The sequence below is a fragment of the Apus apus genome, chromosome 1 (genome assembly GCF_020740795.1).
Source record: "Apus apus isolate bApuApu2 chromosome 1, bApuApu2.pri.cur, whole genome shotgun sequence".
NCBI lineage: Eukaryota > Metazoa > Chordata > Aves > Apodiformes > Apodidae > Apus > Apus apus.
In genome coordinates, this window is record NC_067282.1 from 127,597,223 (window position 1) to 127,610,590 (window position 13,368).

Genomic DNA, 13,368 nt, shown 5'->3' on the forward strand with positions numbered 1-13,368 from the left:
AATTGCATCTTTCTTCTGCAATAAATGGAGGACTAATAGCATTTTTGTTGACCCAGTGATCAACCACCCTGTTTTCATTGCTGTGACAGCAATATATAAAAACCAGCCAAGTCCTCCCTGGTACTTCCTTTCAGTCTGAAGGAAGGTAGGTTGCCCCGGTGAGGATTTTGTGTCACTATGCCTCTTCTTATGAGTTATATTAACTCAAGGCAAAGTCTCTTATTTCACATAGGCTGTGCATAGATTGATATTAAGTATAGGCCATAACAAAACTGAATCTTTTTTGGTATTGTAAATGCAAGGCAATTTTAGGAAGGTGTCTGCTGGTTTTTGGAACAGTAATTTCATCAGAAGGACAGAGATCAGAACATTATGTATTATCTGTTGGCTACACAATCCACCATTAGAAGTCAGAAAGTAGAGATGTTAATTTTCTGGCTCCTATAAATAGCTACTCTATTTGGCTTCCAGATCACTGGGACCAGATGTATCAGATCATTAAAGGAGGAAAGGGGATTTTGCATCCTCCATTTTATTGCAACTGTTGTAGTCACTGTGTGTGGACCCTGCAGAGCATGTTAGGCACGATCAAGTGCTTTGCAGGCAGAGGCAGGATGAAGGTAGGAGTAAGCAAAATGGAAATAGAAAGAAAAGTGGTAAGAGTTAGGGAGACATCCTGGTTTGGCAGATGCCCCCACATGCCAGTGATTTGCAGGCATAATTAAAGTAAAAGATTTGAAAGTGAAATGGAGTGAGACAATAATCATACCAGTTTCTCTAGGGAGGTTTCTCCAATTGTAGGGCTGAAACAGAAATGGATGAAAGCATGGTGACACCACAGAGATTTGGGTAAGACTAATTTGATGTAGACATCTTTGCAGAGAGAAGATATATGGGTATCTGCCAGGTGAACAAGAAGAGGAAGAGATGTCTTAGACTTTCAGAATCCCCATAAGCCTGGCAAATCAAGAACACATATTTGCTTTTAATGCCAGCATTTTAATTACAAGATCATTCCTTTTCCTGTAGTGAGAACCCCAGTCATTTGTAGGTGACCAGCACAAAATCTGTGCGCCTTATGTATCTCTCTTCAGCATCTGAGGTAGCATCAAGTATGACCAGCATGTTTCATCATCTTGGTGCACACAGTGGAGGAATACAAATGCATATTGTAAATGCTATGAGGTCTGGTTTTGGAGACCCAAATGCTGTTTAAATCAGAGGCTTGGAAGAAGCTACTTAATTCTATGTGCTTTGTAGAGCTTTAGGACTAGAGCAGTATTCCTGGATTCCTTTGGGTTGGAATTTTTCCCCCTGTTTATTGCCCTGATTTAGAATCATCATCAGTGACTCCTTCTATAGCAAATGGAGGGAGAGGGGCATGTTCAGAGGACAAGTCTTTTCTAAGACTGACCTCTGAGTTATGGCAGATAAGTGGGTTACTAGAAAATCCCATTTCTCCGTGCAACTATTCCTGAGTCCTGGAGTCACCAGTTCAGAAGCAGGCGTATAAAGCTAGGTGAGATGAGTTCCAACCTAATGTCTAAATGAAAGCTCACCTGTCCCACCTTCTGTTTATTATGGCTTCTCACTTCTGGCAGAGATCTTAGCATAAAAACCTTGTTGCTGTCCCCATTCCTAAAAGCTGCAGTTTTGTGTACATTGGTCTAGACATATTTTTCAGCTAGTTTCTGGGAGGTTTTTGAATTATGTTTGGGATCATAGAAGGAATCATAGAATCATAGAATTGGTTAAGGTTGGAAGGGACCTTAAAGATCATCATCTCCCACTAGACCAGGCTGCACAAAGCCTCATTCAACCTGACCTTAAACACCTCAGGGTTGGGTGTGTGTGTGTTCCAGAACCTCCCTAGGCAACCTATTCCAGGACCTTACTACCCTCATGGTGAATAATTTCTTCCTGATGTCTAACCTAAATCTACCCTCTTTCAGTTTGAAACCATTACCCCTTGTACTCTCACTACCCTCTCTGGTGAAAAGCCCCTCCCCAGCCCCCTCAGGTACTGGAAGGCTGCTATAAGGTCTCCGCAGAGCCTTCTCTTCTCCAGGCTGAACAGCCCCAACTCTCTCAGCCTGTCTTCATAGCAGAGGTGCTCCAGGCCTTTGATCATCTCCGTGGCCCTCCTCTGGACCCTCTCCAGCAGCTCCATGTCTTTCCTGTGCTGAGGGCTCCAGGGCAGTACACAGTTCTCCAGGTGTGGCCTCACCAGAGCAGAGGGGGAGAATCACCTCCCTGGCCCTGCTGGACATACTTCTTTTGATTCAGCCCAGGATGTGGGCTGGATTCAGTTATTTCTTCTTACCAGTCACAGTTCAACTCTGGAATGACACTGAGTTAAGTCAGTAGATTTTGAGATGGAAGTCTAAGGTTTCTGAGTCCTCGAGGGCTAGAAGTTGCTTGGGCATGCATCTTTGGAGACAGGGCTGTTTTAGGCTTCTACAACCAAGACTGATACTTGCATATGATGAGAGAAGATTCTTCCCTCAAAGAACTGGTCAAATAAGAAGTCAAGACTGACAAGGTGAGTATCGAAGCAAGGAGGACTCTGCCCTGCCCATAAGTATCTAGTGCCACTGGAAGTTCCTTGAGGGAGGTCAGGTGAGATACCTTAGGGCACTCTGCATGTCAGTAGGGGCCTGTGTTTGGGCAGGTGAATCAGTACTTAGAGCTCCCCTAAGTATAATAGAAGCTAGATAAGGTGTAGACACCTAAATTTAGGTGTCTTGTAAGCTGATTCCACCTGAAATCACTTGCTCAAGGTCATGAAGATAGTAGCCTCGGAGCCAGAAACCCTGGTCTTGCACCCAGACTGGTGGAAGATGGCTGATACAGCTGTCCACTAACTGCAGGTCATCCTCACCATGCTCCTCTGGGGTAGGCAGTTTTCCTTCTGTTTTACAGATTTGGAAACTGAGACATAGAGAGGCTAAATTACTTTTCTGGGACCTCAGAGTATGCTTCTTATATTGTATGTATAATAATTAAACTGAGAAATCTATGCTGGTAAAGTTAAAATTCTGGTTTGTAAGACTATAATTTACAGAAGAGCTGCTGGATTCTTCCAGTCCTATGCATAGAGTCAGGCTGCTCAGTACTTCTGCCAAAACCTTTCTTTCTGTAATTTGCACTAAACCTTCTAAGGTCTGTGCAATTGATTGCCTGGTGTATGAGTGGCAATCAAGGAATTGAATCCCTGTGCCAGAAGGAGCTCTTTCCTTCAGCTGCTTCAGTGTACATCTTAGGGACTTCTGTTTGCTCTAAATAGATATGAGTTTGGATTTTTTTTCATGCACAAGACCTTTGTGGGCTAGGCACAATTATACTGAAAAGTTTGGTTAGGTTTTCAGTGTTTTAATGATGGTTGATTGTCACCTGAAATCACTGTATTTCTCCAGAAACATATCTAAGCTGGAAATTGCATATTAGGAAAACAAATTAAGTAATTCAATTATTGTTCTGTGGGAATTTTTATTGCTGCAAAACCATCTATTATTACATTATCCACTGCTGAGAAACCAGCTGCTTTTTATTTGTGTTGTTAGCAATAGAAAGCTGATGTGGTTACTAAAGAGTGTGAAGTAGGGGAGATTACACACAACTCCCTCAACAAATATGATCACGAAGATGCTGTTTCAGAAATTCAGAGCATTCTTTGGAGTCAAGGAGCAAGACAGTGCTTCATCTGCTGGTAGTGTTGACAGTCTGCTTCTGTCACTGAATTTCTCATGAATTGAGTACATTCACCCTAGGAAGTGTATTATCCCGTAAGTGGCTGCAGGCCTTGATTAGCAAGAGTGCAGATGTAGATATGAACTGAATGAGAGATTTGGGTTTTTTTGACTTTCTTCCCTGTGCTGTGGCACCTGCAGCTTTGACATTTACATCTTACTGAGTCCTGGCCCCTACTCCAGGACTCTCTGTCAGGTCAGGAGAGTGCCACCCAGGACGTATGCTGCAAACTAGTCATGCACATTTTCCTTTGGACTTCATTCTGGGTCAGGTGGCCCACAAGTTACAAGTAATTTTGAATATCTGCATTTAAAACACTGCATATGAGTATCTGCATGCGTGTAACACTTGAGAGGTGTGATTCAGTTCATTCTATATGAAGGGAATTTGATGCCGTTCAGGTTTTCCTGCAAGTTTTAGAAGATATCCCATCACTTCAGAGCTTTAAAAAGTGCTGATAGTTAAGGTTCTGGTGCCTTTACTGGTTAGGTATTCTTTGAACCAGTCTGAAATTCCTGCTGCTATTATTTGGTGTTTTGTTGACTTCAGCAAGCTGGTGATATCATTTGAAGATGTGTTCCACTACAGAAGAGATCTTGTCTTCCATTTTTTACACTATCACCCCATGCATCCCTGCAGATTAAGAGCTGTTAAAGAAAGTTAGTATGCTTTATTGGTAAACTTATCTCAGGCATTATTTTATTTTTTTTTTCCTGGGTGGGTATTTTGTTGCTTATTGGCATTGCATAAGCATGGCTCATATCTTACAATACAGGAGAAATGGACATAGACCAGATATTGCATCTGGGACCTTCCTGCCCTATAGGGGTTGATTTGAATTCAGCAGAGAAGTGAAATAATAATACAGTAATAGTTTGGAGTTCAGAAAAGTAAAAATAAGGTCTTAAATTTGATGTAACATCTTGATTAATAGCAAGAAACCGTTGTCATTTTCCAAGAAATTTTATCTATATTAAAATAAATTTGTACATAGTTAAGCAATTTTTATCTTACTTTGCAAGACAGTTAAATTGCTCACAGTTAAAAAAACCACATTGCTACGAGAGATGAGGTTAGAACCCATTAGGTTAAGAACTTGGGCTGTGTACCATAGTATATCTCCTTTGTATGAAGTGTAGGTAGGAAAATCAAAGCACACAGGCCTGTCAAATCTGACAAGATCTGTGGTGTTGAGAGCATCATCATGATGTAGCCTTGTCACAAGAAGCAGCAATATGTTTTATTGAGTTGAAAAAAAAAAAAAAGAATTGGACAGAGTTCAAAAAATTTAGTGGAATTTAACAAAATTTAACAGTGCTTTACCAAGGCTGAGTAAGTTTGATGGCAAGGTTCACCTTACTTACTACTGCATGGAAGAAACATACAAAGGAAATTTGAGTTACAGTCGAGTCATTCTGATTCTTACAGAGACTAGAGATGCAAAAGTGTAAGAAAGTCCCTCCCATTGAGGTTCAAAGTGGACCCCCTTGCTTTCTAAACCCCTGATGGAGCTTGACTGTGGCTAGGTCCAGTCTTACTCTCAGACTTGGTCAACAGTTTATGTCTAATGAAATTATCTACACAAAGTTTATAATAATCAATATTTAATAGATTCATGGGTTAGTAATGTTTCATTATCATGAATTCAGCATGCTCTCAGTCACGTGCCAAAGATCTGCCATTGGTAAAAAGTCTCCCTGCCTTGAGGAGCAAACTTGAGAGGTGTCCCAGCTCAAGAGGAGATCACTGCCATGAAGCCACTCTGCCTAGCAGGATTTTCTCAAAAGAAGGCTCCCTTAGGCTGTCATATGTATGGGAAAAAAGTGGTTGGGTCATAGTCATATTACATGTGATGGGAGAGGTAAGCATGAGACTCCTTGTACGCACAACTGTCCTTGTTCCTTAATAAAGGAACAAAACCACCTGCTTTTCATGTGTTGGTCACATGATCGATGTTCCAAGCTCATATGCGTCTATGACTCTGAAAACCTTTGTGGGTTTTCAGACAACAGATTGAAACTAGTGGAGCTCTTGGCCTGGCTGTGGCTCAGACTTTCATCTCCTTTGGAACCCGTACTAAACTACTGTTAGGTTGGTTAAAGGGTCAAGTCACAATTCTAGATATCCAGATGAAAATGGCTCACTGCTCCTTGTCTTTCTCAAGTATTGATGCAGGTCTCTTCTGTTCACTTGTGCAATCAGAGGACCAAATAACAACATCTGCATTGTCTGGAAGTGCTCTGAACTGTTTTAATGTCGGTATTTGTTACTGATAATTATTTTGAGGCAAATACCCATGTTGCATACAGGAAATATCCAGGTTTTAGAATAGGCAATATTTTAAATCTCTGATTGACCTGTCTGAGCTGTCATACCTTGTACATAGCTGAGATACTTATTACTATGGCTGTAGTCTGTGTTCCTGCAATGCCCTTATTATTGACGAGTCACTGAATGAAAAACCCAATTCAGTTTGGCAGTCAAAATTCCCCTAATGCTATGTCAGTGAAGAAGCAATGTTTATGGTTTGTTGTTTTTTTTGGGGGGGGGGTTTGTATGTTTGGTTGGTTTATTTTGTTTGTTTTGTTATTGTTGTTGTGTTTTTTTTCTATTGAGTTTTTTCTGAAACTAAAAGCCTCAATGGCTTTTGTCAGTGTTCCCCATGAAGCTGCCCTCACAGTTGTACTGACATCCTTGCTTGGATGTGTGCATCCATTCTTGGAGTGTAAAAGTATCCATTCTTGGAGTGCAAAAGTATCATGTAACTGATGTCATCTCTCCATCTGCCAGCTGTGCTAATGAATATCTGCAGCAGTACCACTGGAAATACTTCAGAAACAGGGCAGGTTTTAAAAAATGAAATATGCTTCACAGTATTATTATTATTATTTTTTTACATTTCAGTTTACATTAACAATAAAACACTTTGCCCCAAATTAAATGTTTCTGAAAATTCACTTCAGCTGATTTTTTTACACATGGATAAAAAGTTTGATGGAAAAGTTTGTGTTTATATTTTTGAGCCTTATATATATCAGTATAATTAGCTCAACAAATATTACTTTAAGTTACCAAATAGAAGTAATAAAACACAATCCCATCTACAAATAGTAGATGGGTAAGAAGGGCTGCTCTGTTTTATTACCTCCATTGATTCACAGAGATAAATCACAGAGCATTTTTAAAGACTTGGGCACCAACACTTTAGAAATTAAACCTGTTGCTTTAATGGGCAATTAAAATATCTGAGAAAGAGCCTTTATAAGGAGCTCTGCAAAAACTTGTAAGTAAAGTTCACTGTCATTGTCTCCCTGAACTTGAACCAACAACAACCTGGATCAACAAAAGAAACCCCAAACAACCAAAGAACCCCATTTCATACCAAAGGTCGATCAAAACTCCTTCTAAACTGGGTTCCCCTTCTGACCCCCTCACCTCTACAATACAAAGCCTACAACTTAAATCACATTTTCCAAAAGTATCTGCTTGATTTTGTTCCTAGTTTCCACAAGTCATAGAAACACTGTAGCTGTCCAGCTGTCCAGCAGCATCAACAAGTGAAGTGTTTTGATGAGTAACAATCACCACATGTCTAATGATCCTGCTTTTGAAAGCTAATCTTTGATGTTTTGCCCTTTGGAAGTGCTTGTGATATATCTGGCGACAGACACAACACAGTGGGACAGGGTATGATGCTACTCTCTTTTCTCAGAGTTCTGCTAATAAGCTTCACCCACTGGGAAAATAAGAGCGCCTATCTGCATCCAAGTGCAGGTCCACCTCAGGTAACCAAGCAGAACCCTGTCACTTGGCTTTGCAGTGTTCCTTGGCAGGACGGGGCCAGGGTGCCTGTTCTGCACTGGCACCTCCTCACAGGGCTGAATCACATGCACTGCACTGACTGACTTGAGCCACTGCTGACCAAGGCTCCGAGCTTTTTTACTTGATAGGGGGGGTTGCTGGAGATCATGGAGGAGGAAACTTAGCATCATTGTCAAACTCCACACAAATTTTTCATAAATTTGTAAAAACAGTAAATGTGACTCACCCGGGGCCAAAGACTGCATACATGGGGATGACTGCAGTTGAGTTTGCTTTACCTTCCCTGTGTGAGCGAGTGGGCGGGGTGTTCCCATCACTCTCTGCTCCTTCATTTTGTGGTTTGGACTTCTTTTGATCCCACAGAAGGCTCATTGACAGCCCTTTGTGATGGGCTGAAAGAGTGGTCCAAGCAGACTACTTTTCAGGGTCTTGTTCAGGGTCTTGTCCAGGTATGCTGCCTCATCTTTTACCCTTGAAAAGCTGTTTTGACTTGTTCCGAAGAAACTGGCAGAAGAAACCTGGCCTGGTTCCTACATGAAGATTTGGCCAGACTCCCAAGCATGACTCTAAAGGTCAGTGGTTCACTTCTGTGGAATGCCAGTCCTCTTTGCTGTTTTTTCCTCCTCTTCCTGGTCCCCTAATCTCATAAACCATGTGGGTAGAGGCGAGAGGGGGAGGGGGAGGAGTATGTGATGTAACCTCTGCTCCAGCAAAGTTACCAGACAACAAACACCACAGTGCCCGCAGCTCACAGTGGCTTTACAGTGGGTACTGCTGAACTGCTCTTGAGAGGTGTGAAAATCCACCACATCTGTGTGAGACCTGGCAGGGGATGTACTCACCTCACTGGTGGAGAAGAAAGCTGAGCACGGTGTCTGCTTAATGCCCTTGAGGCTTCATGTTTTGCTGCCTGCCGTGTGAGCCCGGAGGGAGAGGAGCAGCGGCTGTACACTGAGGACACCCCTGGAGAAAGGGAGCCACGAAGCCAACTGTGCACTGCTGGGGTAAGTCTGCTCTTGCTTCCTAAGTTTTCCCATTCATTTCAGGCTGGGGGTTTAGAGGAAGCAAAGGAAGTGGAGTGGAGTTGAGCTGGAATGCGTATACTTTGTCTGAGGGCATGTAACCACATGAAATCCCTGCTGGCTTGACTGAGCCAGCTGATAATCACTAGCTAATCTCTCTGCTGGCAGACTCTGCCTGGATTACAAGGGCGTGTGTTTCTGTGTCAGGATGTGTATGAGATGTGCTTGTCCTGAGGGTCTCGGGATATGTGTCAGAGAAAGACACCAAAAAGGGTTATGACTACAATAAACGACAGCAGGACAGAAATTTGTGCAAGTATGGTTCTGTCACTGACACCATGAGGTATGCGTGGGTGTATGGCAGGCTGTGAGGTCTGCAGACATGGTGTGTAGGTACAGCAAGTCCTGTTGCTTGCTCCATTTCACCAGAGTAAATCTGTATACAATTGGATTGCAGCAGAGCCTTGTTAATTTTAACAGGTTTTATCCAGATGTGCAAAATCAAAAGTACAGTTGGTAAACAGTGCCAGATATACTCTTAGGCATTTGTAGTACCAGGAAGAACTATGTGGTCTGAAGAAACTTTATATTCATAAGATTCCTTAAAACACATTTGTACCAGTTATAAGATGCCTTATATTAGGCTACAGTTTCCCTGCTGTGTAATGCACAAGCTACTGTGCTGCAGGGATCCAGCAAGCACAGGAGAGTAGGAAACAGGTCCAAAGGAGGCGGGGTACTCCTATACTCAGTGGGGGTGCTCCTGTACTCAGCAGTCTATGGAGTCAAATGAGTAAATGTGCTTTTCTCAGTACCAGGAGGAGATAAAACCAGGATGAAGCTGCTCCTGTGTATTTGCTAATGGAGAGAAATAGGGCAGATAACACAAGCTGTTGAAAGTAATTGCAGGAAAATGTTTTCTAGGTGAATTTCTAAATGCCATTGAAAAGCTCTTCCTTCTAAAGGAAAGCAGAGAAGAGGAGTATATTATATATGAGTACTCTAATATACTGTATTATAGAATGTATACAAGATAAAGCAAAATTAACTTAGTGTATCAGTTGGGCCCCAGAAAGCCAAATAGCCAACATAGCTCAGTCAACATCTCTGGAGTTGCAACAGTACTGAATTAAGCCCAAACTGCCTGCTAGCACTGCGCCTCTCCGTGAGTGCTCACAGAAGGATGCAGTTATCCCACCTGGTGTGTATCCTTGTGTGAAAGTCCTGCCTACACTGCGTTAGAAAAAAAGTCACACGATTGACTTCCCAACATGGTACACATTGCTCTTGCCTCTGGGACTTTGCATGCAGCTCCTTAGAATACTTCTGGAGGGGGAACTGAAACAAAATGTCAAAATCTGGGAATTGAAGTTAAATAGCTAATCATTACAGGGGGGTTAATTACTCTAATCCTCATCCAAAATTTCAGTTTCTACAGAAAGCAAACTATTTTATTTTAATTAGCTCTAGTCCTGAGCCTTTGTTTAAGGAGCTTCCTTATTCAAGACTCAGTCAAGACTAGGATAAATGGGGTTAATCTGAACCTGGGCATGCTAATTTTAATTTCTTTCTAGAGCTTGAGATGGCTTCAACTTGGCAGAAAACTCAGGAATTCTACAACTGGGTCATTGAAAGTGGAGGTAGGTAGAGATATGAATTTCCACATTAAAAGCCTGATCATAAAGAATAAATCTAGAAGAAACATGATCTTTGTATAAGTCCACATTTTTTTCACCAGCCAGATTTTCCCTTTTCCTTCTCCATGATCATGAACTTCCTTTAAGTCGTGAAGTATATCTCAGGGACACTCCAGCTGGATCAGAGTAAGGACTGAAGGAATGGGGGGTTTTCCCTGGCCATAGTAGGTAACTCTTAACAGCTTTCTGTTCAATGTACAATGGGCTCTGATAGAATGATAAGGAAGTTGTGCTTAGGATAGCCTGCTAGGTCCGGAATATTAAAGAAAATGAATTTTCAAAAATGCCTGTTATATGTGCAGGGGAAAGCTTAGCAAACCAAAGAGTTAATAATTTGAGGTTTAAATTCCTTGTAATGCCAACAAAACCTATTATCAACTGCAACACTGATAGAAACCACTGCTTTGTGTTTGAGATTCGGCATTTTGATTAGGAGATTTCTGTCTTCAATAGCTAGAGCTTCTGCAGGTCCAGTTTGGTCCCACAGGGCTCTATTGGATCCCCAGCTGTAAGAAAAAGCCCTAAATTGGCTGGAAGGTAGAATGGCAGACCTGCATGGCTGCTTTGAAAGAAGGACAGGGACATAGTGCTCAGGCTGGAAATGCTTCAGGACTTGAATTTCAGGAGAGAGTCTAAACTGGGATTGTGGACTTCTGCTGGACTGTTAAATCCAGAAGTGGACTATCAAAGAGCTCTTGGCAAAACCCATAACACGAACAGTAAAGAATTGTTAGATTTAGAAGGGGCAGGGATTAATAGAGTCGCATGGGCAGTGATGATGTTTAAAAAACCCACAACCCTGAGGCCCATGGGCTCACTAGAGAGCCAAGGACTAAAATTCAGAAGATTTCTGCAAGGATCCCAGAGGAGGAATAGTGAGAGGAGTCTGGCCTTGAGACTGGCAGGTCAGGAAGAGCAAAGAGAGATGCTGAGGTAGTTTAGCAGAGCAGTGACCACATCGGGAATAGGAGAGGAAAGCATGAATGGGAACTGGCATGTTTCTGCAGATACAATGTATCCTGCATTTCTGTGGGTGAGGGATGAGGCAGGATTAAGAGGCATGGTAGAAAATTCCTTGCACTTCCCTTTGCTGTGGAGCTGAAGAGCAGTTTTAGCAGGGAGAAGTGTTTTGTCATTTTCCAGTTAAATGTCATGCTTTAAGGGAGTCTGCCCTATAAGTAGATAGAGAAATTAAGAGGTGGAGAATTTCAGATGTCCTGAGCATTGTGGGGCAGGAAGGAAACAGTACCAGCAATTTTAACAATTTTATTATTTAGTTGCAAATACTCACAGTTTCACATCCCTGAGTGTGCCTTCAACTACTCCTTTCACCTGTGTGTGGGACACTCCTGCAGCCTGTGATGAGGAATCCAGCTAATGACAGGAAGGGTCTGTTCGCTGCTGTGCTGCGGTAGGATGGTATTCAGCAGAACAGTCTTCTAGGTACTAGAGTCGAAACACAAATGTGCTAGAGCCTCTTAGCAGAGTCTGGCACATGGAGCTCCAGGGTAGGAGAATGACTGCAGTACTGCTTTGGACAGACACATCAGACACCAGTTTTCTTTTTGCCGGAGAGCAAGCAGCAAAGAGCGTGCTGAAGGGAAGTCATTCAATACATCTGCCATACAGCATATGGGATGTGCCAGCTTTGGCTGCTTGTTTTGCTTTTCAGACCCGAGGACAGACCCGTGGCCCCTGGTGCACTCTCCACTTCCAGTCACACTTCTCTTTGCCTTCTACCTCTCGGCCGTGGCATTGGGACCCTCCTACATGCAGAAGCGGAAACCGCTGAAGCTGCGAGGCCTGCTTGTGGCCTACAATCTCGCCATGATGATGTTATCAACCTACATGTTCTATGAGGTGAGGAGGCAGGATTGGCTCCTAGGCAAGCATCCAGAAAGTGCCTGAAAGCCAGAGCAATTACAACAGCTTTTTCTGATGGACTGTGATGAAGAGAGCGGGAGCCAACCTGGGTATGTCTGCGTTTTGCCACAAGAGGAATGGTGTTGCCCTGTTGAAAGCGTTCTTTCCAAAGCATGCCTTATTTCCTCATCCTTTCATTCATAAAAATGACACTGAAAGGTTCCTGAGTGAACAAGTTGAAAGTTGTGATCTCTGCAGTAGACATAGAACATACAGAAGACATGGAACCTCCTCCATTTGTCTTGGGTCTGGCTGGTGAAGGGCCCATAGCTGAGAATGAGAACTGCTTTTCCAAACTCATGTGGTCTTCTCCAAGAGTTCCAAGCACACTGCAGCTTCCTGCTGCCAAAAACAATTGACGACATTTTTTTCTACGTGTTCACAATGCATAAGCCTTTCTACATGGCTTTGCCTAGTTTAGGTAGGCCACTGAAAACTCTTCAAGAGAGTATGGCTGAATAGGTTTGAAAAACACTTTTATGTCAACAAATTTGCCCTGGCAGTTTATAACATGATTGTTACATCTAGTTAAAGCAAATTGCAATTTTTTGAGCAAATACTACTTGATCTGAGGACAGGTATGAAAATTGCTTACCTGTGCTTGGTTGTTCAGTTGTGCTGGTTACTTGTTACTTGGTTACAGTTTACTTTCAAAAAGATTCTGAAACCTAAAATTTACTATTCCTGCAGAAGCATTTTTTGAGCGTTCTGGTGATTACATAAAGAATTACAATTCTGGTCAAACAGCACCCTCTTTTTCAGATTTCAATGAGGATGTGAAGTATTTTGGTTTAGGATATTATTATTTTCTTAACTGTGTAACTTGCATGGTTTTTCTGTCATTGACTACTAGATTGAGACCCTATTACCTCAGCATTAGTATGCACATCTTTTTTTAACAGATGACACTGAACAGAAAATGGGTCTCTGTTGCTTTTCTTTTGTTTCAGTTTCTGGTAACTTCAATCTTGGATGACTACAGCTACCTGTGCCAGCCAGTGGATTACAGCCAAAGTGAACTAGGAATGAGGGTACAGTACTATACAAACTTTGCATTACTCCCTGCTCCTCCCGTGGGTATGCAGATTGTTTTGCTGCTAAATAGCAATTTGCATGCCTAAGAAGGCTTCTACTTCAGTTTGTTGCTTGTAAAT

General features: G+C 42.2%; 1 protein-coding gene across 5 annotated transcripts in view; it reads left to right on the top strand.

Moving 5' to 3' along the window:
- Positions 1 to 13,368, top strand: part of LOC127382293 (elongation of very long chain fatty acids protein 4-like) — a 130,454-nt gene that overhangs the window by 75,074 nt on the left and 42,012 nt on the right. For 2 of the 5 annotated variants that reach the window (XM_051613708.1, XM_051613687.1), the window contains 3 exons: positions 10,169 to 10,234; positions 11,964 to 12,151; positions 13,165 to 13,245. In XM_051613708.1, coding sequence (XP_051469668.1) covers positions 10,177 to 10,234; positions 11,964 to 12,151; positions 13,165 to 13,245 — 327 coding nt within the window. In that variant the 5' untranslated portion in view covers positions 10,169 to 10,176. Of the gene's footprint in view, positions 1 to 6,323; positions 10,235 to 11,963; positions 12,152 to 13,164; positions 13,246 to 13,368 lie in introns of those variants that run through there. The other 3 variants (XR_007888918.1, XM_051613717.1, XM_051613697.1) reach the window with 2 other exon arrangements.